This window comes from Lutra lutra, chromosome 3 (genome assembly GCF_902655055.1).
Source record: "Lutra lutra chromosome 3, mLutLut1.2, whole genome shotgun sequence".
Taxonomy (NCBI): Eukaryota; Metazoa; Chordata; class Mammalia; order Carnivora; family Mustelidae; genus Lutra; species Lutra lutra.
Genome location: NC_062280.1, coordinates 137,849,418 through 137,874,755, shown reverse-complemented (window position 1 = coordinate 137,874,755; position 25,338 = coordinate 137,849,418). Strand labels below are relative to the sequence as shown.

General features: G+C 39.7%; 1 protein-coding gene across 2 annotated transcripts in view; it reads left to right on the top strand.

Annotated features, from left to right (window-relative positions):
* The window catches only part of THSD1 (thrombospondin type 1 domain containing 1), a 34,967-nt gene extending 32,158 nt beyond the window's left edge, over window positions 1-2,809 (top strand). For both annotated transcript variants that reach the window (XM_047723294.1, XM_047723293.1), the window contains one exon: window positions 1,177-2,809. In XM_047723294.1, the coding sequence (XP_047579250.1) occupies window positions 1,177-2,555 (1,379 nt within the window). In that variant the 3' untranslated portion in view covers window positions 2,556-2,809. The remainder of the gene's footprint in view (window positions 1-1,176) is intronic.
* The last annotated feature ends 22,529 nt before the right edge of the window (window positions 2,810-25,338 follow it).

Below are 25,338 nucleotides of genomic sequence, written 5' to 3'. Positions count from 1 at the left end.
TTAAACACAGAGAATAAACTGGTGGTTGCCTGAACGAAGTGGGTAGGTTGGATGGGCAAAATAAAGGAGATTAGGAAGGACAAACTTATAGTTACAAAATAAGTAAGTCATGGAGATGCAGTATATATAGACAGATTTTTTAAAGAATTAATTAAAATTAAGATTGATCAATTAAAATAATTTTGTATGGAGGTAAAAGAGTTAGTTGAAAATGGCAATCAGGAATGGGGAGAGTGAGGAACTGTCCCTGCTGCTGGTCCCGTTTGCTTAGAAACAAAGTATGTGTCACAGCTTCCACCCAAGAGGGTAGGCAGTGGGAGGTCATGGTCATGGACATGACACAGAGAACTGGTGCTGGTAAGACTGTGCAGGAGGTGGCTGGAAGGGCTTGCAAGGTGGACAGTGACAAGGAGGAAAGAGAGGGGAGGGTGGTAGCATTAGCTGGTCTCAGGTTCCCAAGTGTTTCAGTGGCAGGACAGGCTGCACCCCAGGTGGCATCTGAGGCTTGATGAGACATTTTGATGACCCTGGACAAGCCAGTTGGAGAAAACAGGGAAGAAAAAAAAAAACAAAAAACAAATCAATAGTCCCATGGAAGGAAGCAAGGGGAGTGGACAGCTGGAAACAGACTGAGAAGCAGAGGCTTCAACCCTCAGGAAAAGACAGTTCCTGGTTATTAAATGTGAGTTGCATTACATTGCCTAAAGACTGATTTTCACCTATTAATTTCTCAAGATACAAAATTTAGGTACGACCTATCTGAACTACTTTGCATTACAGGTTTTAAACTTGGTAGAATTTCCTGCTGTGCATCTCAAAGTACATTGAACTATAGCTATCCAGGGTTTACCTTATCTTAAGCGAAAACCTTGATTTTACCAGGAAACTTTCCTTATGCTGCTGCTTAGTGGAACGTTTGAGACACGTTGTCAGCAGGAGCTGGCGAGCCCAGGGGTCACCCCGATCGATCGTGGTTTATCTGCTCACCTCCTCTCTGTGGGTCCTGTGTTCTGGTCTGCTTTAAGCTGCCAGCAGGGACGAGTGCCTAAGGCCAGAAATCCGAGTCCCTGTTCATTCTTTCTAGAACTGCCAGAGCATCAGAGCCAGCCGCTCCCAGCCGTAAAACCACGAGGAGCCCTACTAGGGAATACCCATCTGTTCTTTCTTTCCTCGTAGCTCTCCAGCCATCCAGCGCGTCTCCTCTTCAGCCCCAGGGCCCCGGGAAGTCCAACAACGTCGTGACGGTCACGGGCATTTCCCTGTGCTTGTTCATCATCCTCGCCACGGTGCTCATCACGCTGTGGCGGAAGTTCGGCCGCGCCCCCAAATGCAGCACCCCGGCTCGCCACAGCTCCATCCACTCCCCCAGCTTCCGGAAGAACTCCGACGAGGAGAACATCTGCGAGCTGAGCGAGCAGCGCGGGAGCTTCTCGGACGGGGGCGACGGGCTGGTGGGGGGCCCCAGGGACGCAGGCATCCCCCTGACCTACAGGCGTGGTGGGCCGCTGTCCGCGGAGGACGACGCCTCGGGCAGTGAGAGCGTGCAGTCCAGCGCCCAGAAGATCATCCCTCCGCTGTTCAGCTACCGCCTCGCCCAGCAGCAGCTCAAGGAGATGAAGAAGAAGGGCCTGACGGAAACCACCAAGGTGTACCACGTGTCCCAGAGTCCCCTGACCGACACGGCCATCGACGCGGCCGCTGTCCCCCCCTTGGACCTGGAGGGCCCCGAGGAGGCTGTGGCCAACAAGTTCCGGCTCAAATCCCCATTTCTGGAGCAGCCGGCGGTGGGGGTAGCGGCCAGGCCCCCCTCCAGGCTGGACCTTCCGGTCTGTGCCGCCAGCTGCGCGGTCAGCCCCAGCCAGACCGTGATCCGCAAGTCCGCCCTGAGGCACGCGGGCGGCAGAGGGGCGCTGCCCGAGAGGAGCCACCCCAGGGGCTCCCACTTCAGGAGGACCGCGAGCTTCCACGAAGCCAGGCAGGCGCGGCCGTTCCGGGAGCGGAGCATGTCCACCCTGACCCCACGGCAGGCCCCGGCCTACGGTTCCAGGACGCAGACCTGGGACCAGGCGGAAGAGCGATCTCGGCCTCAGAGTCGAGGCGCTGCTCCGTCCCCTGAGAAACCAGACCATTTCCACGGGGTAGGTACAACCAGAGGTCCATTAAGCCCTCCCCCTAAATCCTACAGCCTGGGGCCGCCCGCGAGGAAACCAGACCTGGGGGATTGCCAGGCAGGATTCATGGCGGGCGGTGAGAGAACGGAGCTGCACAGAGCCCGGAGGGGCCCGTCCCCCAGTCACAGGAGTGTCTCGAGGAAGCAGCCTTCTCCCACGGCCCCCAAAGAGAGCTACCAGAGGGTGAGCCCTCTGAGCCCTTCTCAGTGTAGGAAAGACAAGTGTCAGAGCTTCCCAGCCCAGCCTGAGTTCGCCTTCTATGACAATACGTCATTCGGCCTCACCGAGGCAGAGCAGAGGATGCTGGACCTCCCAGGCTATTTTGGGTCGAATGAAGAGGATGAAACCACAAGTACACTCAGCGTGGAGAAGCTGGTCATCTAGACCCAGATCAGCCTGGGACTTCACACAACTGGGGTCCTTTGCCTGGCTCCTGGTATCAGCGGCTCACAGTGTTCTATGGACTGTATGATGTAGCTTATTTGTACATTAGGATGGGGGGGGGGGTAACTCAAGTGTTCATACGTGTTTTAATTCATAAGGAAGAAGTTACTTAGCCTGAACTTTTCCCTTTGTTATCCTAGTTCCCTTGGTTTATTACTAATAAGTACAATAATAAAATTTAAACAAGAGTGAAATAGGGCTCAGTCTCTCATGTGGATATGAAAGAGGGCAAATGTGACTTTAAGCGTGAAGTGCTTTGAACACTTTCTTGGCAGTGTCCAACATGAAGTAAATTTGGGAGTCTCCACAACAGTAAGGGCTGGAACAAAGTTAACTTGCCAACAGAGCTCTGGATTATAATTTATTAAGTTATAAATACTTAAGAATTTGACTCCTACAGGGGCAATACTGAATGGCTTTCATGTTTAGCTGAAAGGCTGATGATATTCCAGGAGAACTTTCATGCCGGAGTTGGGTGATATCTTCTAAATTTTTTATGCAACAAAGAGTTCTGGTGCCTTGACACAAAATTATGTGAGTTAATTCAGTTTTGGAGAAATAATAAGAAGCAGATTGTTCAGGTAGTGAGTCAACTGAAGACCTAGCCATATACTCATCATTGTTTGGTGCAAAAAGTGTACATTTTAGAAAGGAAAGTATTATCTCCTGAGAGAATCAAATAGAACATGGGCAGTGGATGCTGGCAAAGACACTGCCTGGCATTAGGATGGTGACTATGCGTTCCTGGATCAGACTGGCAGCCAAGACCCTAGAGGGTGTCATCTTGAAACCAGTGTGTTTATGTTTCTAAAGATGACTTTATCATGTTACTCAGACAGTATGGAAAGCAGGTAGACCAGATTGTGATTTTATCGCTAAGTTTTTTAATTGAAAGTATGAAGTAAAGAAGGAACAGAGAAAATAATTCTTTTAGAAACAAATCTTTTGCTTTTCCGTGTGCCTACCACATTTGCCAGGTGAAGAATTTAACACTCAGGGAGGGGAATTAACTCCTGCAGGGATATCTGGATGAACATGGACTCACATTTTTATTCTAACAACCTTTTCCTTTGTACAATGCCATCGCAGCCTTTACAAGTCTTCTCTAACAGCAGGGACTTCAGGAGAAAGCTGGCCCTTTTAGCAAGAAGTCACAGAAAGATGACTTTACTGGATTTTCCTGAAGGAAGGAAGCTTTCTGCTGCTGGATGTTAGGACTGGTCTTGCAACTTGCTTTATTTGGAAGTGAGGGCTAAACAAGGACCTAAAGGCTGGGCTCTTTCCTTGCAGTCTGGCATCAGGTACCCTGTGAGCACTCTTCAATCTGGTGTACTTCCTTTCAGCTCTTGAACCTAATGCCTTATCTGCCTACGCTTGGGTAGCTGCCCTTTCCTTCTTTGTTCACCATGACCTCTCTAGCTGCCACACCCACCTTGCCTTTTACATTGTTTTTCTTCTTCCTTTTAGAATTTATCAGGATGTCAGCCTGCTAGTGAGGTTTCAGGGACTATTGGAGAGAGTGGAATTAGGTGGGACAAAAAAGAATCATAAATGCAAATACTATACCTTTTAAAGTTTCTCTTACATTGTTGTATTACCACTTCATTTGTGCCATTGTTCAAAATTAAAACATACTTCCTTTGGGAAATGCCTTAATAATAACTATCTACCTTTCAGGAACAGGAGGAGTAGATTATTCAGTGGTATCTGACAGCTGTTATGTGCTGATGCAAAGAAGAGGAAACCAGACTTCTTAATCTACACTTTCTTGGTTTACCATGTTAGAAAGCTTTGTTCTCTTTCCAAGTTCACAGGCTTGCATGCCAACTTTTGAGGACAGAGGATACATGCTCACTTGTTCCACACTTCACAGTGAATTTTCCTACAGTGTCAGACTAAGACCAAAACAGCTGCAAGGAAGGTGAAAATTAGAGAAAAATGCTATGAATGGAAAGATTTTCTATTAAATCATGTTCTTCCCCAGTATATCATGCATCTAAATTAGTATAACAGTGAATTAATATCAGTGTACAACCTGTTCACCATCTACCTAGCAGTTTTCTGTGGCTCTAATCAAGAGGCAATCTCTACAATTCAGTTAATCTAATTTGTCTCTGAGAAAGAGAAAAGTAGATGCTCCAGTATTCTCCTTGGTGGGTAAGTGATAAGCTTCAATAGAAATAATATCCTACAGAGGAATGTGTTCCAAATGAAAGAACAGGATAAAACCTCAGGAAAGACCTTAATGAAATGGATATAAGTAATCACCTGATAAAGATTTCAAAGTAAGAGTCATAAAGATGCTATCTGAAAATGGGACAAACGTGGATGAACACGGTGTTCATGAAAATTCCAAACAGACTTCAGGGAAGGTGGTAGAGTAGGAGGATCCTCAGTTCACCTCATCCCACAGAAACACCTAGATAACAGTCACATCAGTGCAACTAACCTATAAAATAACCCCAAAGACTGGTAGAATAGACTTTCCGTGGTTAATGGTAGAGGGGAGATCACACTGAAAAGAGTGGGAGAGGCGGAGATGTGGTTGGGAACAAAACTCCCAGCAAGACCACAAATGGGAGGGACACAACAAGCAGCAAGAAGGGAGAGGAGCGGATCCCACAACAGGCAACCCAGACATGACGGACCTGCACTGGGAAGATGAAGCCCTATAATATTTGGCTTTGAAAACCAGTGGGGCTTAATTACATGACCTTTTATACCAGCAGGGCTTAACGCCCGGTTCTTTAAAAATCAGTTGGCCGGGACGCCTGGGTGGCTCAGTTGGTTGGACGACTGCCTTCGGCTCAGGGCATGATCCTGGGAGTCCCGGGATCGAGTCCCGCATCGGGCTCCCAGCTCCATGGGGAGTCTGCTTCTCTCTCTGACCTTCTCCTTGCTCATGCTCTCTCTCACTGCTCTCTCTCAAATAAATAAAATCTTTAAAAAAAAAAAAAATCAGTAGGCCAAAAAAAAAAAAAGATTAAAAATCAGTAGGCTTAGCTCTTTGAAAGCTAGAGGGCCATAAGAAACTGAGTCCCTGTCCTTTAAGCACCAGAATAACAATCTCACTGAGATAAGCATAGAAGCAGGAGTTTGAAAGTATCTAGGGTATATCTGAGGATTTTTTTTACTCATCTCAGAATGTATGCTGGGAAGCAGGGATCTTTAGGCAACTTCTCCCAGAACAAATGTCTAGTAGACAAACATTTCTTTCCCCTGCACCCCAGCATAGATACCTGGATACCTGCAGACACCAGTGTGAGCATTCCGTCTACCCTGCGAACACCACATTTCCCACGCCAACATTCTCCTGATGATCTCCTGAAGCCAACCTGCTGCACTCAGCCAAAGTCCCACCAAAGTCCCTCTGCCTCATCTTATCCTGCAAACAGCTATGGGAGGAATTGGTGGCACTCTAAAGTGCCACTCCTGCCCTGGGGAGTGCACTCACAGTCCCAGCAGTCAGACCTTATACCTGGCAGTGCAGAGTGTCCTGCTGATCTGTGTGTCTGCAGCCCCAGCAGATGGACAGGAGGCAGGCATCTGATCTGATTGCTGGCCCTACCCACCAACAAAAACCTCCCAGGAGGGGCAGTACACAGAAGAAGGCCTGCAGTTTGGGCCTCTGCAGCCCTGGCAGAGTGGGGACAGGCATCTGGTCTGACTATTGGCTCCATCCACCAATAAAATCCTCTCAGGGGATTAGGCAGGGAGAACATCCTACAGGTTGGTGCTACTGCAGCCCCAACAGACAGACTGGGGGCAGGCATCTGGCTTGAGAGCAGGCCCCATCCACCAAGGAAAGCCATTCAAAGATGAGGAGGAGAGAGTACTCTGTGGCTTGGTGTGACAGCAGTGATAGCAAATGTGCTGAGGGCAGTCATCCTGTCTGACTACTGACACTGCCCATCTACAAACCCACAGCAACCCCAAACTGGCTCCTTAACAGTATAGGGTCCAAACCAACAGGCAAAATGGGTCACTGCAGATGACTAGACTGAAGGCAAACCAGGCTCAGCCACAACAATTAGGTGCACACAACCCATACAGGAAACACCAGGATTGCCTGGCTCTGGTGAGCAGGGGACATTGCACTACAGGGCACCACAGGACCTACTACTTTCCAATAAAGATACTACTTTCCAAATAAGGAGACATAACTGACTTTTCTAATACATAGACACAAATATAGAAAGTTAGAAAAATGAGACAGAAGAAAATGTCCCAAGTGAAAGAATAGGACAAAACCACAACAAAAGAGCTAAATGAAAGATAAGCAATATGCCTGATACAGAATATAAAGTAATGGTCATAAATATACTTACTGGATTTGGAAAAAAAGAGTGGAGGACCTCAGGGAGATGTTTAAAAAAAGATAGAAAATATTAAAAAGAATCAAATAGAGATGAAGAACTGAATAACTGAAATTGAAAAAATACACTAGAGGGACTCATTAGCAGATTAGAGGAGGCAGAAGAATGGATCAGCGAGCTGGAACAGAGTAATGGAAAACAATCAAACTGAATAGCAAGAGGTAAAACGAATAAAAAAAGAGAATAGGTTTGAAAAGGGAATTCAGTGGCATCATCAAGTGTAATAATATTTGTATTATAGGGCTCTCAGAAGGACAAGCAAGAGAAAAGGGGGCAGAAAATTTACTTGAAAAAATAATAGCCGAAAACTTCCCAAATCTGGGGAAGGAAACAGACATCCAAATCCAGGAGAAAAAAAGAATCCCCAAAAAAATCAACCCAAGGACATAGTAGTTAAGACATAGTAATTAAAATTACAAAAAGTAGTCTTAAAGACAAAATTTTAAAAGCAGCAAAAGAAAAGAAAATAGTTACATATAAGGGAAACCCCACAAGCCTATTAGCTGATTTTTCCTCAGAAACTCTTTAGGCCAGAAGGGAGTAGCATGATCTATTCAAAGCACTGAAATGCTAAACCTGCAGTCAGAATATTATACCCACAAAGGCTATCATTCAGAATAGAACGAGACATCTTGAGTTTCCCAGACAAAAAGTAAAAGGAGTTCATCACCACTAAGCCAGACTCACAAGCAACATTAAAGGGAATTCTTTGAGGAAAAGGGAAGGCAATTATCAAGAGTAAGAAAATTAAGAAAGGAAAAAATTTCACAGGCAAGCATAATAAACATGATAAAGTAAATAAAAAGTAGATTAACACAAGTCAGTACAAAGGTTAAAGCACAAAAGCAGTAAAATCAATTATAGCTATAAAAATCAGTCAAGGAACTCACAAAATAAAAGGATATAGAGTATGATATCATATACATAAAATGTTGGTGAGGATTGAGAAAATAATTAGTTTTTCTAGAAAGAGTTCAAACGTCAGTGACCATCAACTTAATATAGACTGCTATATGCATAAAATATTACAAGTGAACCTAATGGTAACCACAAATCAAAAACCTAAATAAGGGCACCTGGGTGGCTCAGTCATTTAAGCATCTAACTCTTGATTTCAGCTTCAGTCATATTCTCAGTGTTGTGAAATTGAGCCCCACATCAGGCTCCATGTGGAGCCTGCTTAAGATTCTCTCTCTTTCTCCCTCTGCCCCTTCACCCCCTCATCCCTCTATAAAATAAAAATAAACCTATAATATATATGCAGAAAATAAAGAAAAGGAATCCAAGAATATCACTAAATAAGCCATCAAACCACAAGGGAAGAGAGAAAGAGAAGAAAGGAACAGAAAAGAACTATAAAAAAGACCATGAAACAAATAACAAAATGGCAGTAATTACCTACCTATCAATAATTACTTTGGATATAAATGGACTAAATGCTCAATTCAAAAGATATAAAATGATTGAATGGATAAGAAAGCAAGACCCATCTATATGCTGTCTACCGGAAACTCACTGCAGACCTAAATACACATTGAAAGTGAAGGGATAGAAAAACATTTACCATGCAAATGAAAGTGAAAAGAAAGCAGGGGTAACAATACTTATAGTGGAGGAAATAGACTTAAAAAAAAAGGCTGTAACAAAAGACAATGGACACTACATAATGATAAAGAGAGCAAACTAACAAGAAGATGAAACAATAGTAAATATTTATGAACCCAACCTGGGAACACCTAAATACATAAACAACTATTAAGACCTGTACCCCTGGGGCTAATAATACCTTATATGTTAATAAAAAAATTAAAAATTATAAAAATTTTTAGAATAGCAACCATTAACAGACATAAGGGAAGAAATGGATAGTAATGCAATAATAGTAGGAAACTTTTTAGCATGCCACTTACATCAATAAATAGATCAGCTGGACAGGATCAGCAACAAAAGAGTAGCTTTGAATAACACATTGGACCAGATGGGCTTAACAGATATATTCAGAACATTCCATTGAAAAACAGCAGAATACACATTATTCTCAAGTGCACATGGAATATTCTCCAGAATAGTTCATGTTTTAGGCCACAAAACAAGACTCAATAAATTTTAAAAAGATTATCATATCATATATCTTTTTTGACCACAATAGTATGAAACTAGTTACCAATCACAAGACAGGATCTGGAAAGAACACAAATACATGGAAGCTAAATAACATGCTACTAGAAAATGAATGTGTCAGCCAAAAAATAAGAGAGATAATTTTAAAAATGGAGACAAGAGAAAATTTAAATACAGTGGTCTAAAATTTTGGGGATGCAACAAAAACTGTTCTAAGAGGAAAGTTCTTAGCAATATAGGTCTACCTCAAGATGCAAGAAAACTTGCAAATAAACAACTTAACCCTATACCTAAAGGAGCTAGAAAAGAACAAAGGCCAAAGCCAGCAGAATGAAAGAAATAATAAAGATGAGAGCAGAAATAAATGAAATAGAGACCCCCCCCCAAACAAAACAACCAATAGAACAGATTGATGAAACCAGCAGCTGGTTCTCCAAAAAGATCAACAAAATTGATAAACCTTTAGCCAGACACATGAAAAAAGAAGAACAAGAAATCAAATAAATAAAATCAGAAATGAACAGGAGAAATAATAGACCCCACAGAAATACAAAAGACTGTAGAAGAATATTATGAAAAACTATGTATCAACACATTGGACAACCTAGAAAAAAGGATATATTCCTAGGAATATATAACCTTCCAAAACCGAATAAGGGAAAACTAGGAAATTTGAACAGATTGATTACTAACAAAAAAAATTCAATCAGTTATCAAAAAACTGCCAATATACAGAAGGTTAGGAGCAGATGGATGAACAGGTGAATGCTACCAAACATTTAAAGAAAAGTTAATCTCTGTTCTTCTCAATCTATTCCAAAAAATAGAGGAAGGAAGCTCCAAATTCATTCCCTAAGTCCACTATTACCCTGATACAAAAATTAGATAAAGACATTACAAAAAAAAAAAAAAGAGAGAGAGAGAGAGAACTATAGGCCAATAGCTCTGATAAACTCAGACGCAAAAATCCTCAGCAAAATATTAGTAAATCAAACTCAACAATACATTTTAAAAAAAATCACTCATGATAATCAAGTGGGATTTATTGCAGGGAAGCAAGGATACTTTAATATTCACAAATCCATCAGTGTGATGCATCACCCTAAAAAGAGAAAGGACAATCTCATGATCATCTCAATAGATGCAAAAAAAAAAGAGAAAGCATTAGACAAAGTACAACATCCATTCATAATAAAAACTCTCAAAAACAGTTTACAAGGAACATAGCTCCACATAATAAAGGCCATATATAAAAAATCCACAACTAACATCATACCTATTAGTGAAAACTGAGAGTTTTTACTCTAAGATCAGGAAAAAAATAAGGTTGTCCACCCTGACCACATTTGTTCAAAATAGTATTGGAAGTCCTAGCCACAGTGATCAGACAAGAAAAAGAAATACAAAGCAACCAAATTGCCAAGGCTGAAGTAAAATTTCACTTTTGGCAGGTGCCACAATACTATATATAGAAAACACTTATGACCTCACCAAATAATTACTAGAACTCATAAATGAATTCAATAACATTGCAGGATACAAAATTAATATACAGAATATACAGAAATCTATTTCAATTCTATGCACTAATAATGAAGTAGCAGAAAGAGAAATTAAGAAAACACTTCTGTTTACAATTCCACCAAAAATGAAAAATACATATAGGCCTAAACATATCCAAAGAGGTGAAAGACCTGTTCTCTGAAAACTTTAAGAGAAATTAAAGACAAAAATGGAAAGATAAAACAATGTTATACTCATGAATTGAAAGAATTAATCTTGTAAAAATATCCATACTACCCAAAGCCATCAACAGATTCAATGCAATTTCTATCAAAATACCAACAGTGTTTTTCACTAAACTGGATCAAATAATCCTAAAATTTGTATGGAACCATAAAAGACTCCGAATAGCCAAAGCAATCTTGAGAAAGAAGAATCAAGCTGGACTTATCACAATCCCAGATTTCAAGATATACTACAAAGCTGTAGTAATGAAAGCAGTATGGTACAGGCACAAAAATGGATAATGGAAATGGATCAATGGAAAAAAGTAAAGAATTAAAAAATAAACCTACACTTGTATGGCCACTTAATCTATAATAAAGGAGGCATGAATATCCAATGGGAAAAAGAGTCTTTTCAACAAATGCTGATGGAAAAACTGGACAGCTACATATAAAAGAATAGAAGTGGACCACTTTCTTACACCTCATACACAAATAAAATCACAATGGACTAAAGACCTAATGTGAGACATAAAACCATAAAATTCCTAGAAGACAACATAGGAGGTAATTTCTTTGACATTGGCTGGAGAAACATTTTACTAGATACATCTCTTCTGGCAAGGGAAACAAAAGCAACATTAAACCATTAGGAGTATACAAAAACAAAAATTTTGCCCAGTGAAGGAAACCATCAACAAAACAAAAAGGCAACCTACTGAATAGGAGAAGATATTTGCAAAATGATATCTGATAAGGGGTTAGTATCCAAAATGTATAAAGAACTTATACAAATAAACAATACCCCCCACAATAATCCAATTAAAAATGGGCAAAGGACTTGAGTAGAAATTTTCCAAAGAGACATACAGATTGTCAACAGATGCTCTTCATCACTAATCATGAGGGAAATGCAAATGGAAACCACAATGGGATATCACTTTACATCTATCAGAATGTCTAAAGTCAAGTAGACAAGAAATAAGTGTTAGTGGATGTGGAGAAAAAGAAACCCTCAGGCTCTGCTGGTCATAATGCAAATTAGTGAAGCCACTGTGGGAAACAGTCTGGCCCTTCAAAAAATTAAGAAAAGAATTAACGTATGATCAGGTTATTCCATTATGGGGTGTTTACCCAAAGAAAACACAAACACTAATTTGAAAAGATATACACATCCAATGTTTATTGTAGCATTATTTATAATATCCAAGATATTGAAGCAATCCAAGTATCCATCAGTAGATGAATGGATAAAGAGTAAGTGAGATACACATACACACACACACACACACACACACACACACACTGGAATATTATTCAGCCATTAAAAATGAAATCTTGCCATTTGCAACAATATGGATGAATCGAGAATATAATGCTAAGTGAAATGGGTTAGTCAGAGAAAGACAAATACTATATAATTTCACTCACATGTGGAATTTAAGAAAAAAACAAATGAATAAATAAAAAGAAAGAGATAAACAAACAAACAAAAAAATCAGACTCTTAAACATAGAGAACAAACTGGTGGTTGCCAAAGAAGTGGGTGTGGAAATTGGTGAAATAATAAAGGGGATTAAGAGTACACTTATTCTGAAGAGCACTGAGCAATGTATAGAGCTGTTGAATCATCACATTGTACACCTGAAAGTAATATAACACTGTAAGTTAATTATATTTGATTTTTTTAAAGGAAGACACCAGACAATTCATAGAGCCAAAGAGTACAATAACTGAACTGAAAAATGCCCTAGAGGGGTTCAACAGAAGACTAACGAAGTAGAACATTTCGGTGACTAGAAGACATGACAATAGAATTCACCCAAACAGAACAACAACAACAAAGAATTTAAAAGGAGAATATCACTTAAAGGAACTGTGGGACAACATTAAGAAGAATAACCTATACAATATGGATCTCAGAGAGGGAAGAGCGGGACAAAGGAGCAGAAACTTACTTGAAGAAATAAGGGCTGAAACATTTCCTAACTTGTGGAAGGAAACAGACCCTCCATGTCCAGGATGTACAAAATTCCAAGTAAGGTGAACCCAAAGAGATCCACACCAAGGCACATTATAATTAAAATGTCAGAAGTTAAGTAATTTTTTAAATATCAAGAGAATGATAACTTATTGTGTATAAGAGAACCCCTTTAACATAACCAGAAACATTAAGATAATGTTTCATCAGAAGCTTTTCAGGCCAGAATGGAGTGGCACAATACAGTCAATGTGCTTAAAGGAAGAAAAAAGTTTACAACCAAGAATACTTTACCAGGCAAGGTTATTGTTCAGAATTGAATATGAAATAAAGAGTTTTCTAGACAAGTAGAAGCAAAAATTCCTCACCACTAGACTGGTCTTACAAAAAATATTAAAGGGTCTTCTTTAGCAGAAAAGAAAATGTATTATCTAGATATAAGAAAATATATGCAAGTAAAAATCTCACTAGTAAAGGCAAAACTATAGTGAGTTTAATGGATTAACCACTTTTAAAGCCAATATAAAAATTAAAAGACAAAAGCAGTAAAATTAACTATAACTACAATAATTAGTTAAGGGATACACAAAATAAAAAGATGTAAAATATGACATCAAAAAACATAAAACGGGGGAGTGAAAATGTAGAGTTTTCAGAATGTGTTCAAATTTAAGTTACTACCAGCTTGAAATAGACGGATATATACAGAGACTGTTATATGTGATCCTAATGGTAACCATAAAACAAAAACCTACTGCATACATTAAGAAGGTAATGAGAAATGAATCAAAACATAACACTACAGAAATTCACCATCTCACAAGGGAAGAGAACAAAAGAAAGGAACAGAGAGGAATGACAAAACAGCTAGAAAACAATTAGCAATGGCAATAAGTACACACCTATTAATAATCGCTTTAAATACATGGACTAAATTCTCCAATCAAAAGACTGGAATGGCTAAATGGGTAAACAAAAGAAGACTCAACTACATGTTTCCTGGAAGAGACCCATTTCAGATCTCAGAACATACACAGACTAATAGTGGAAGGATGCAAAAAACATTTTCATGCAAATGGAAATTAAAAGAAAGCTGGAATAACTATACTAATATCAGAAAAAATAAAATTTAAAATGAAGACTGTGATAAAAGACAAAGAAGGACATTACATAGCTAGAGTTTTCAATCCAATAGGAGGATATAATATTTATAAATATTTACTGACCCAATACAGGATCACCTAAATAAACAAGTATCAACAAGTATCAACAGACCTAAAAAGAGAAATTGACAGTAATACAATAATTGTAAGGGATTCTAAAATCCCACTTACAACAATGCACACATCATTCAGACAGGAAATCAATAAGGAAACCTCAACCTTAAATGACTCATTAGACCAGATTGACTTAATAGATATAGATAGAATATTTCATCAAAAACATCAGAATACACATTCATCTCAAGAGTACCATCACATGGCACATTCTCCAGGATAGATAAGACTTGCCTAAAACAAATCTCAATAAACAAACGAAGATTGAAATTATATCAAACATGTTTTCTGACCACAATGATATGAAATGATATTAATTACAAGAAGAAAACCGGAAAAATTACAAAGATGTGGAGATTAAATACCACGCTAATGAATGACCAGTGTATCAATAAAGTAATCAAAGGAGGGATCAAAAAGTACAAAAGGCAAGAGAAAATGGAAACAAAGCCCCCCAAAATCTTTGCAGAAAAAGCAGTTCTTTTGGGGAAGGGAGGGCAGTTCATAGTGATACAGGCCTAACTCAAGACACAAGAAAAAATCTCAAATAAATAACTTATCTTCACACCTAAAGGAACTAGAGAAAAAAAAAGAGAACAAAACCCAAAGTTAGCAGAAGGAAATAATAACAATCAGAGCAAAAAATAAATGAAATAGAGACTAAAAAAGTAATAGAAAAGATTAATAAAACTAAGAGCTGGTTCTTTAAAAAGGAGAAACAAAATTAACAAACCTTCAGCTAGATTCAACAAGAAACAAAGATAGAAGGCTCAAATAAATCAGAAATGAAAGAGGAGTTACAATTGATACCAGATATACAAAAGGTAATGAGAGACTACCTGAACAATTATATGCCAACAAACTGGACAACTTAGAAGAAATGAATAAATTCCTAGAAACAAAGAGTCTTTCAAGAGCTAATTGTAAGGAAATAGAAAATCTGAATAGACTAATTACTAAGAAGTAAGAAGAGTGAATCAGTAATCAGAAACCTCCCAACACACAAAAGCTCAAGACTGGATAGCTTCACTGATGAATACTACCAAATATTCAAAAAAGACTTAATAGCTATCCTCAAAATTTTCCAAAACATTGAAGAGGAGAGAATGTCTCTATACTCATTTTATGAGACCAGCATTACCTTGATACCAAATCAAGCCCCTTACTAGTCACCCCAGATTGAAGCCTGTCACTCAGCAGGTTCCACACATGGGCTTAGAGCCCCTGGTCAGCCTTGCTCCTGTCCCATCCTTAAGAATAGCCTGACAACTAAAAATCACCAACAGTTGAGAAAAGTCTACAGTATGATGAAAGAAAGATAAAGAGACAAAAACTAATCCCAGAGGAAACATACAATTCAGGGAAGATAAGAAGAGTCAAATAAAGCCCCCCCAAATTAATTATTTGTCACTAAAGAGATAGGAAATGATATTCTCTCTATGAAGCAAAAACATGATGCCATAAAAAGGAAGAATCAGAAAATGGGACAGATGGAGTGCTTGGCTGGCTCAGTCATTAGAGCATGTGACTCTTGATCTTGGGGTTGTGAGTTCAAGCCCCAGACGGGGTGTAGGGATAACTTAAAAAAAAATCTTAAAGAAAAAAAATAGGACAGAACCCTTGGAAATGAAATATTTAAGGAAGATGGTAAGATAAATTAGAGGAAATCATCCAAAATCTGGAGCAAGAAAATATAAAATGTGAGAGTATAAACACACAGAAGATTGATCCAAGAGGGGATCCAATAAAAGAGTAGTAGTAATTACAGGAAGAACAGAGAAACTGAGGGGGAAAGATACCAAACAATGAGGGGCACCTAGGTGGCTCCAGTGGTTAAGCATCCACCTTTGGCTCGAGTCATGATCCCAGAGTTCTGGGATTGAGTCCCTCACCGGGTTCCCTGCTCAGTGGGGAGCCTGCTTCTCCCTCTGCCTGGTGCTCCCCCTACTTGTGCGCTCTCTCTCTCTCTCTCTTTCTCTGGCAAATAAATACACAAACTCTTTTAAAGAAAGAAATAATACAATGAAAATTTCCACAACTATAGATATGAGCTTTCAATCAAAAAGGGCCTCCTGGGTTTTGATTAGGAGGAGTGGAAAAGACCACACATCATTTGGAAGTTTTAGAACAGGTTACACAGAGAGGATCCTAAGAGTTCTCCCTGGGTGGAGGAAGAGCACGAGAAACAGGAGTCCTACTGGCATGACATTTTCCAGTAGCTCCACTGGAAACTGTGGTGTAACAGCATCAACATCCAGGAGAAAAATGATTTTCGACTTGAGAAACCTATACCCAGTCAGATTCGTTGTGAGGACAAAATAACGAAGACTTTGTTAGACACGCAAAGACTTGGAAAGCTTACTGGCCATCTACCTTTCTTGAGAAGTATTTGAACACATAGTCCAGTGAAAGAGCCAAGTAACAGGAGGAAGACATGGGACCTGGAAATCGCCGATGTAACCAAGGGTATCAGCTGTGTGGTGTTTTGTATTTGAACAAGAGTAGGATTGAAGAAAAGGAAGGAATTTCATAGAACATAGAGTTGGAGGATTCCAAGGAATAGAATGGGCAAGATGGCACAGATTTTCCTTGAAAAGTAAACACTAGGAAAAGAAAAAGAAGAAAACTAACCATGGTTTTGAGCAATTGAACAGTATAGGGTTGTGACACTGAGTACAGACAAGGAATCACACTTCTTGTCTCTGTGGTGAAGAAAAGTGTTAATACCATTTATTGCTCACCGTCTAAGAGACTCTGACTTTACCCTAAGGACAAACTATAGAAGACAATATGGTTACAGAATGGAATGTAAATGCTTGGTCATAGAAATCTAAGTCAGAGCCCAGCTTAATGTAAGGGTTCGAGGGAGAAGTGGAGGGAGTGTGTGCCTGGCTGACTCAGGTGGAAGAACATGTGACTTTTGTTTTTCTCTGAGTTGTGAGTTCAAGCTCCATGTTGGGTGGAGAGATTACTTAAATAAATAAGAAAGAAAAAAAAAAAGAAAGAAAGAAAGAAAGAAAGAAAGAAAGTGTAGGAGGCCCTGGAGCTCAAATACTATCCTCTCACAAAAACCCTCCTCTACAACACAAGAGAGGCTGTCTCAATTTAAGAGAAGAGAAAGCAAAATTTAAGGAAATTAATGTCACAAAAGTAAACAATAGAACTAAAAATAGTGATGTAATGTGTGTGTGTGTGTGTGTGTGTGTGTGTGTGTGTGCATGCTGAGGAGGTGGGTGGGGATGTTAAGTGCTCTGTCTTTATCTGTCATGGCAGGAGTCAGTAAATAATGTCAGTGGCTCAGTCCTATCTGCGTGGTTGGGAGCATCAGCGCGGGAATGAAAAGCCAGGAACGTAAAAGTGGTTGTACTTACAACGTAGGACTGAGGCTGGAAGTAAAATCAAGGAACTTCTTGCTGTAAATAAATACTCCTGTACCATTGTCCCCTCCCCACTTTAACTCTAACAAAAAAAGAAACCCAGCATAACAACCTACCTTACAGGGTTGTGTGAGGGTCAGGGGTAACCTATGGCTGATGGCTGGAAATTTAATTCAGCAGCCACCTTGTGGCTGTGATTAGCAGAAGTAGCTCCTGATGTTGGTGCTGGACCTCTGCCCTCCCCACCCTGGGTTGTGGGTGTGTTTGTTTTTTTCTCCCTTCCTGGGGGAACCTGGATGGTTTCTACCTCCAGCTGTTCTGTCCTTGTCTACTGTGTCTCCTGGCCCCAGCTGTGGGACTTGTCTCTCACAGCCCACCCGGCTCCGGATGCCAGCCCCCGCCCCCACTGCCGGTGACCCAGATGGTGGAATTACTGCTGTTGTCAGTTGCTCCTCGATGGCTGCGGAAACCCATCAAGCAGCATTATTCCTAATTATTCTTAATTGATTGACATAAGTGTATTTTATAAGTTCGAATGCATGCACTTAAAATTTGATACTTAGGTCATAATCTTATAATTACTCAATTAAAAATATAGTTCAAAATATACAAAACCTTGTATCAGTGTTTGGTGTTTCTGAGCTTTACAATGCAGAAATGCTCATCATATAAGCTCAACATAGAAGCCTTGAAAAGTAGATAGAATTGTCCCATTCCTCTTCATCAGCTCAGGGTCAAAAGAAACCCCATTTTGTTAAAATGAGGTTACTCTGAGCCCTCATACCAATTCTGAAGAGAAGAGTCCCTTTTGCCTCTAGAAGTCCCTTGGTCTGCAATTCTTCCCAAACCCCAGGGATGCTTACACCTCCTCTTCTTGTGGTGTCACTCTGGCCAGAAATCTGGAAGTCATCCTAAACTTCTCCTTCCTCTTCATTCTTCAGATCTACTCAGTTTTAAGTCCTTGGGGAAATGAAGTACGCTGCCCAGGTCACTGATCTTCTCTTGGGTGGGCTTTAAGAGTCAAGATCTAGTGTTTAGGAGGCTTATGGGAAAGCAGGCTGCTCTAAGGATTGTGCTTACTGGGGTGGTGTGGATGCAGGCTCCATGGAGCTTATGGATAGACTAGAGACTCTCCCCATGCCCCTTCACTTCCCTTCCCAAGAACCTTCTCTCAGCATCATTGCTGGCATATGGCTACTAAGTGGCAAAGGCAGAATTTACTTCCTCCATGATTTTTCATTCAAACGGTGATATTTTTTCTTATTTGGTTGGGTTTTTTTTCCCCAAGATTTTATAAATGAAGTGTTCAAATGGGATGAATGGAAAGAATGTACAGCAGAGTTCATCTGTCCACCATTGGACTTCAAAACTGTTAACATTTGCCACATGCATGTTTTATTTGTTAGGTTGAACCATATGAAACTGTAATACAAAATGGTTGAATAGAAACAATTTCCTATTCCTATAGTTCAATCTTTGTGTGTGTGTGTGTGTGTGTGTGTGTGTGTGTGTGTGTGTGTGTATGTTGCTGATTTGAAACTATGTTGCATGCCCCTACAAAGTGTATCTTCCAAGAATGACTTTCTTCTAAAAAGCCCATATTATTCCCTAAAATTATCTAGTATCCAGTCCATATTCAGATTTCTCCACTTGTTCCTAAAATGTCTATTTCTGATTCAGAATCCAGTCAAGATTCACACATCGCATTTGATTATGTCTTCTTTTATACTAGATTATTCCTCCACATACTTTTTTATTTTTAAAAAAATTTTTTTAAAGATTTTATTTATTTATTTGACAGACCGAGATCACAAGTAGGCAGAGAGACAGGCAGAGAGAGAGGGGGAAGCAGGCTCCCCACTGAGCAGGGAGCCCCATGCGGGACTTGATCCCAGGACCCCGAGATCATGACCTGAGCCGAAGGCAGAGGCTTAACCACTGAGCCACCTGGACGCCCTGAACATACTCTTTTTGAAAAATTGACATTGCCTTGGGGCGCCTGGGTGGCTCAGTCAATTAAGATTCTGACTCTTGATTTCAGCTCAGGTCATGATCTCAGAGTCTTGATCCCTCAGTGTGGAGCCTACTTAAGATTCTCTCCCTCTCCATCTGCCCCTTTCCACCACTTGCATACATTCTCTCTATCTCTCTCTCTCAAAAAAAAAAATATATATATATATGTATATACATATATATATATAAAATAAAAAATGACGTTGCCCTTTCAAATTGGGTCACTTGCCTTCTCCCATGCAGATTTCTCTGACTGCTTGCTGGTGGTGGTAACTTGTTCCTCTATTCCCTGTATTTCCTGTAACTTGGAAGTTATGTCTAAGGACTTGATTAGAGTCCATTGAAGACTCATAGGAGTTTGTGTATTTTGTGTTACATCACATCAGAAGGCACAGATATTCTTTTTTTTTTTTTAAGATTTTATTTATTTATTTGACAAAGAGAGAGACAGCTAGAGAGGGAACACAAACAGGGGGAGTGGGAGAGGGAGAAGCAGGCCTCCTGCTGAGCAGGGAGCCCAGTGCTGGGCTCCATCACAGGATGCTGGGATCAGGGTCTGAGCAGAAAGCAGATGCTTAATGACTGAGCTACCCAGGTGCCCCAGAAGGCACAAATATTCTGTTGTTAACGATGCTAGGTTTGAACACTTGATGAAGGTGGCAATGGCCAGATCTCTCCATTGTAAGTATGTATGGGGAGACAACTCTCCACGGTCCCTCATTTTTCTGCACAACTTGTAAGCAAGGCATGACTGCCTCCTCCCACAAGCCACCCCTCCCCCAACAACAACAACTCTCTTTTCAAGGAAGTTTGAATAGCATGCAGCCTTGGAAGATACAGATCATTTCTCCCTTTGCAGCCAAGGGCAAGCATGCCTACTGTCTAGTATAAAAAATTAGGGTTCCTTAAGCTCAGTGTTCTTTTATTGCTATACAATTTACTGTGTGCAGGTGTCATCTGGCCCTCTTTGCTTTGCCCTGTGGATTTTGGGAAACCAGCACAAAAATGCTGATACATTTTGAGTAATGATCCCTCACTCAAGCATCCAAAACTGGCAGGCTAATTTGTTTGTAAGTAGGGTTTTCTCAGAAATTTCACAGTTCTTGATGTTTCCCTTTGCAATTAGTAAGTGATGCGTGGGTGATGCCCTGACACTGTGTCGACATCTTGTTCCCCCAAATCATTTTACCTAGTGGTTTTAGATTCCCTTCATAATCTGTCCAAATCAACCAATTTGTTGGAGGTAGCAAAATAGTGAATTTCTGTTTCTATTACTTTTTCCACATTTTTAATTGTGTTTTTAGTAGAGTTTCCCCTCATCCACTGAGAATGAACTAGAGTTCTTTACAAAAAGTGGGATAAATACCTAATATTTACCCTTTTAATTATCAAATTTTAAAGTAAGTCATTAGTATAATAATTTTGTATCTATGAACTCATAAAGTTTAAAAAATAGTTTATAATCAGTTATTGTTTGATGTCCAAATTGTTTGATCTCTGCAGAGGGAGCCTGTTTGTACTGGATCCTGTGTCCTTTTGGTACATCCTTGTTAGTCTTTCTACTTTAGAACATCCTTGCTTTTTGGCACATTAAGATTGTCTGGGTTTAACTTGTGTTTCTCTGCCCAGGGCTGAAATCGCCATTTCTTTAAAAAGTTCTGGTTCCTCTTGGTGGGAAATAGTATTTAAGAAAACAAGGTCTGGGAGCCCCTTGCTTCTGATGCTTTCAAGGGACAGCACTGAGAAATACATTTTTAAAAATCATGAGGTCATAATGCTATCTTGATTCAGATTTTTAAAAACTGCTGTAAAACAGCTATAACATAAAATTCACCATCTTAACCATTTTTAACTGTGCAGTTCACTAGTGTTAAATATATTCACATTATGGTGCAATCAATCTCCAGATTTTTTCCTCTCGTAAAACTGAAACTCTATACCTGTAAACAACTCCTTGTTCCTCTCTTTCCCCCCTCCTAGGCCCTGGCAACTACCATTCTATATTCTGCCTTATGAATTTACCTGCTCTTGTGCCTCAGATAAATGGAACCATACAGTGTTTGTCTGTAACTGGCTTATTTTACTTAAATAATGTCTTCAAGGTTCATCCATGTTGCAGCATGTGTCAAAATTTCTTTTTAAGGTTGGATAATATTCCATTATATGTATATACCATATTTTGTTTATCCATTCATCTGTTGATGGACATTTAGATTGCTTGACTATGGTGAATAATACTGCTGTGAACATGGGTGTGCAAATATCTTTTCAAAACCCTGCTTTTGATTCCTTTGAGCATATATCCAGAAGTGGAATTACAGAATTATATGATAATTCTATGTATAATTTTTGCGGGAATTACCATGCTGTTTTTCATGCTGGCTATGCTATTTAGTGTGTCTACCAGCAGTGCATGCAGGAGTTCCAATTTCTTTACATCTTCACCAACATTTCTTATTTTCTTTCTTTCTTTCTTTTTTTAATAGTACCTATCCTAGTGGGTGTGAGGTGATACTTCAATGTAGTTTTGGACTTGCATTTCCCTAATGATCAGTGATATTGAACATCTTTTCAATATGCTTATTGGCCATTCATATATACTTTTTAGAAAAATGTCTATTCAAGAACTTTGCCCATTTTTAAATAAGGTTATTTTGCTTTATTGTTGTTAAGTTGTAGGAGTTCTTCCTATATTCTGGATATTAATCCCTTATCAGATACATAATTTATAAATATTTACTTCCTTTCTGTAAGTTACCTTTTGACCTGTCGATTGTGTCCTTTGATAAAAAGATTAATTTAGATTTTAACATTATTACATTTTAAACTCCTATAATATGATATTTGTAGACCATTTTTCTTAAACCAAACCCCTTGTTTCCTAAAAATATCAAAATATTTGTTTGCTTTATACACTTAATATACACAAAATCATCTTGAAAAGTTTATAATTGCAACTCAAAGTAAAAGTACACGGATGAAGTTTATGGTCTCTTCAAAATTCCTTTTGCCCTTGGAATACATTGCAGTAAGGTAGATAAATAGAGCATTGTGTTAAAAAAATTCATTCAAAATTCTCATCCCTATGTGGTTATCTTCCCAATTTGACATATAGTTTGGTTGATTTCTTTCAGTCTGTTGTTTTAAAAAAAATTTTAAAGTTATTTTTATTTATTTGAGAGGAAATGAGAGTGAGAGAGAGGGAGAGTATGAGCAAGTGGAGGGACAGAAGGAGAAGCAGGTTCCCTGCTCAATGCGGGCTGGATCCCAGGACCCTGGGATCATGACCTGAGCTGAAGGCAGAAGCTTAAATGTCTGAACCACCCAGGCGGCCCTGTTTCAGTCTGTTTTTAATTTTCTGATTCTCTTGTTTCTTTTTTAAATCTATAAAACTATTTAAATCTATATGGATCACAAATAAAACTATAAAAATATATACTCAGGAAAGTCTCACTTCTATCTGTATTCCTTTTAACCCATTCCTCACACCTCTACCTGAGAGGTTTCTGATTTGTCCTTTCTTTGTTTCTTTATGCAAAAATAAGATCTATATGTATATCTATGCATGTATATTCTTATCTCCATCATTCTTTAGCTAGAATGTGAAAGTTTTGATATATTGAAGCACTTCATTTTCAAGGTATGAGTCTTAAACTGTTTTAAACATCTACATGTAAGGATCATAGTAACTAACCACATATAAATCTTAAGAAATTGCTGATTCTGGGTGACTGGGTGGCTCAGTCATTTCATTTCATTAAGTGTCTGCCTTCGGCTCAGGTCATGATCTCAGGGTCCTGGGATTGAGCCCCGTGTCAGGCTCCCTGCTCAGTGGGAAGCCTGCTTCTCCCTCTCCTCCCTCTCATGCTCTCTCGCTATCTTTTTCTCTCAAATAAATAAATAAAACCTTAAAAAAAAAAAAAGATTGTTGATCCTCAGGCCCTGGGTGGCTCAGTCTGTTAAGCATCCAATACTTGATTGCAGATGAGGTCATGATCTCAGGTTCACGATCTCAGGGTTGTGAGATTGAGCCCAGCATCAGGGTCTGCGCTCAGCAAGGAGTCTACTGGGGTTTCTCTCTCCCTCTCTCTCTGGACCTCCCTCTCAAATAAATAAGTAAATCGTTACAAAAGAAGAGAAACTGCCGATTCTAAATGATAAATATTGGACACACATTTTAAAATAAAGTGGCATTGAAGGATATTCATTGTATCATCACAAGAATTTATTAATATTTTGCCTTCATTATTCCTAGTCTCCCTCCTGGCTAACCATAAATATACAGCTGCCTGGAGAATTTACAAGCCTGTATTCCCACAGCACGGTGCTTATAAACCATTTTGCATTCATCTCATTGTTTTATAGTTATTTATATGTTTTTATTCCCAATAGAGTGTGAGAGCTGAGAGCAGGGATCGTATCCCTTTCCTCTTTGTATCTCCAGCAGTATGTTGCAGGGGAAAGCTCAGTGTCTCCGGAATCTTGGCACTGTCACCTCCCAGCTGTGTGAACTTGTGCGTGCTACCTCAGGGCTGTGGGCTTAAGTTTTCTCATCCATAAAGCAAGAATAATCTTTTCTTGCCAGACTGTTGGTAACATCAAGTGAGATGATATGAGTGAAGGGTCCAGTCTGTGACCCAACTGTCCTCCAAGCTCTCAATGCCACTTGGCCACCATTTTTTGTCCCTAGATTCAAATTTCATTTCTATGGACATCAGATGTCCATTTCTATAGACATCTATGGACATCAAAAACTATATCAATGTTGTCCCATTTTGATATATTTTGCATTTTTGTTTCTTTATAATCTATGTCCCAACCAGTTGCAACCTTCCAGGATACCCCAGTGCTCTCTCTTTTGAAAACAGGTGTTCTTACACCCTAATTCAGAGCAAAATTAGAGTTAATAGGGGAGGTGAGGTGGAACACCCCATTTCACAACACGAGGGAACAGTAGTCTCACAGAAAGTCCCTCAAAGTGAACGGTGTCCCCAGGAATTATGCAAATTTGCAGCCCCCCTTCCTCACCTCCAACCTACAACTCTCCATTTCTAGACCCTTCTTTGTCTACGTTTCTCCTGTCCCTTCTACCTGTGCTTAGCAGCTCATCTCTGTCCTGTAGCAGCAGACTTCTTGAAGGATATTCACTCCATTTCCTACTCTATCATCAACTCTTTCTTTCTTTCCTTTCTTTTCACTCTTTAATTCATTGCTGACCGGTGTTTTCCTTCATGAGAGTGGTGTTTTCCTTCATGAGAGTGAAACCAATTGCAAAAAAATCACTCTGCTGACAAGGCCTTTGCATTTGTTCCCAAAACCATTTTAACCACTCTATTCTACACTGCATCCACACCTCTCCCAGATCCAACCCCAGAACCCCCTTACCTGTTTTACTTTTCTGCATAGTACTTGTACAAACTATTAAAATTTCACATACTTATTCTTGCATTGTCTGTGTCCCTCACTAGAAATAAGACTAGATGCAGAGATTTTTATTTTCTGTTTGTTCACATCAGTGCCTTGAATAGCATGTGTATCTAATAGGTGCTCACTGCATATTCACCAATTTGAACAAATACATGACTTTCTTGCTCTAAACTCATTCTCTCCTTTTCAGGTGGCATCCCACTTTTGCCTCTTGGTGACATTTGACACTTGCTTCCTCGTGTTCCATGATCACATGCACTCTTGGGTGGCCTCCTATTTTCAGACCACTTCTTATTTCCTTTCATCAGCTTCTTTTCTTCTTCATACTCTTAAATATTGGTCCTCCTGGTATTGTCCTTGCTACTTTACTCTTTTCACTCTCCGCACTTTTCCAGAGAGCTTTACCCACTCTCAGGGCTTCAAC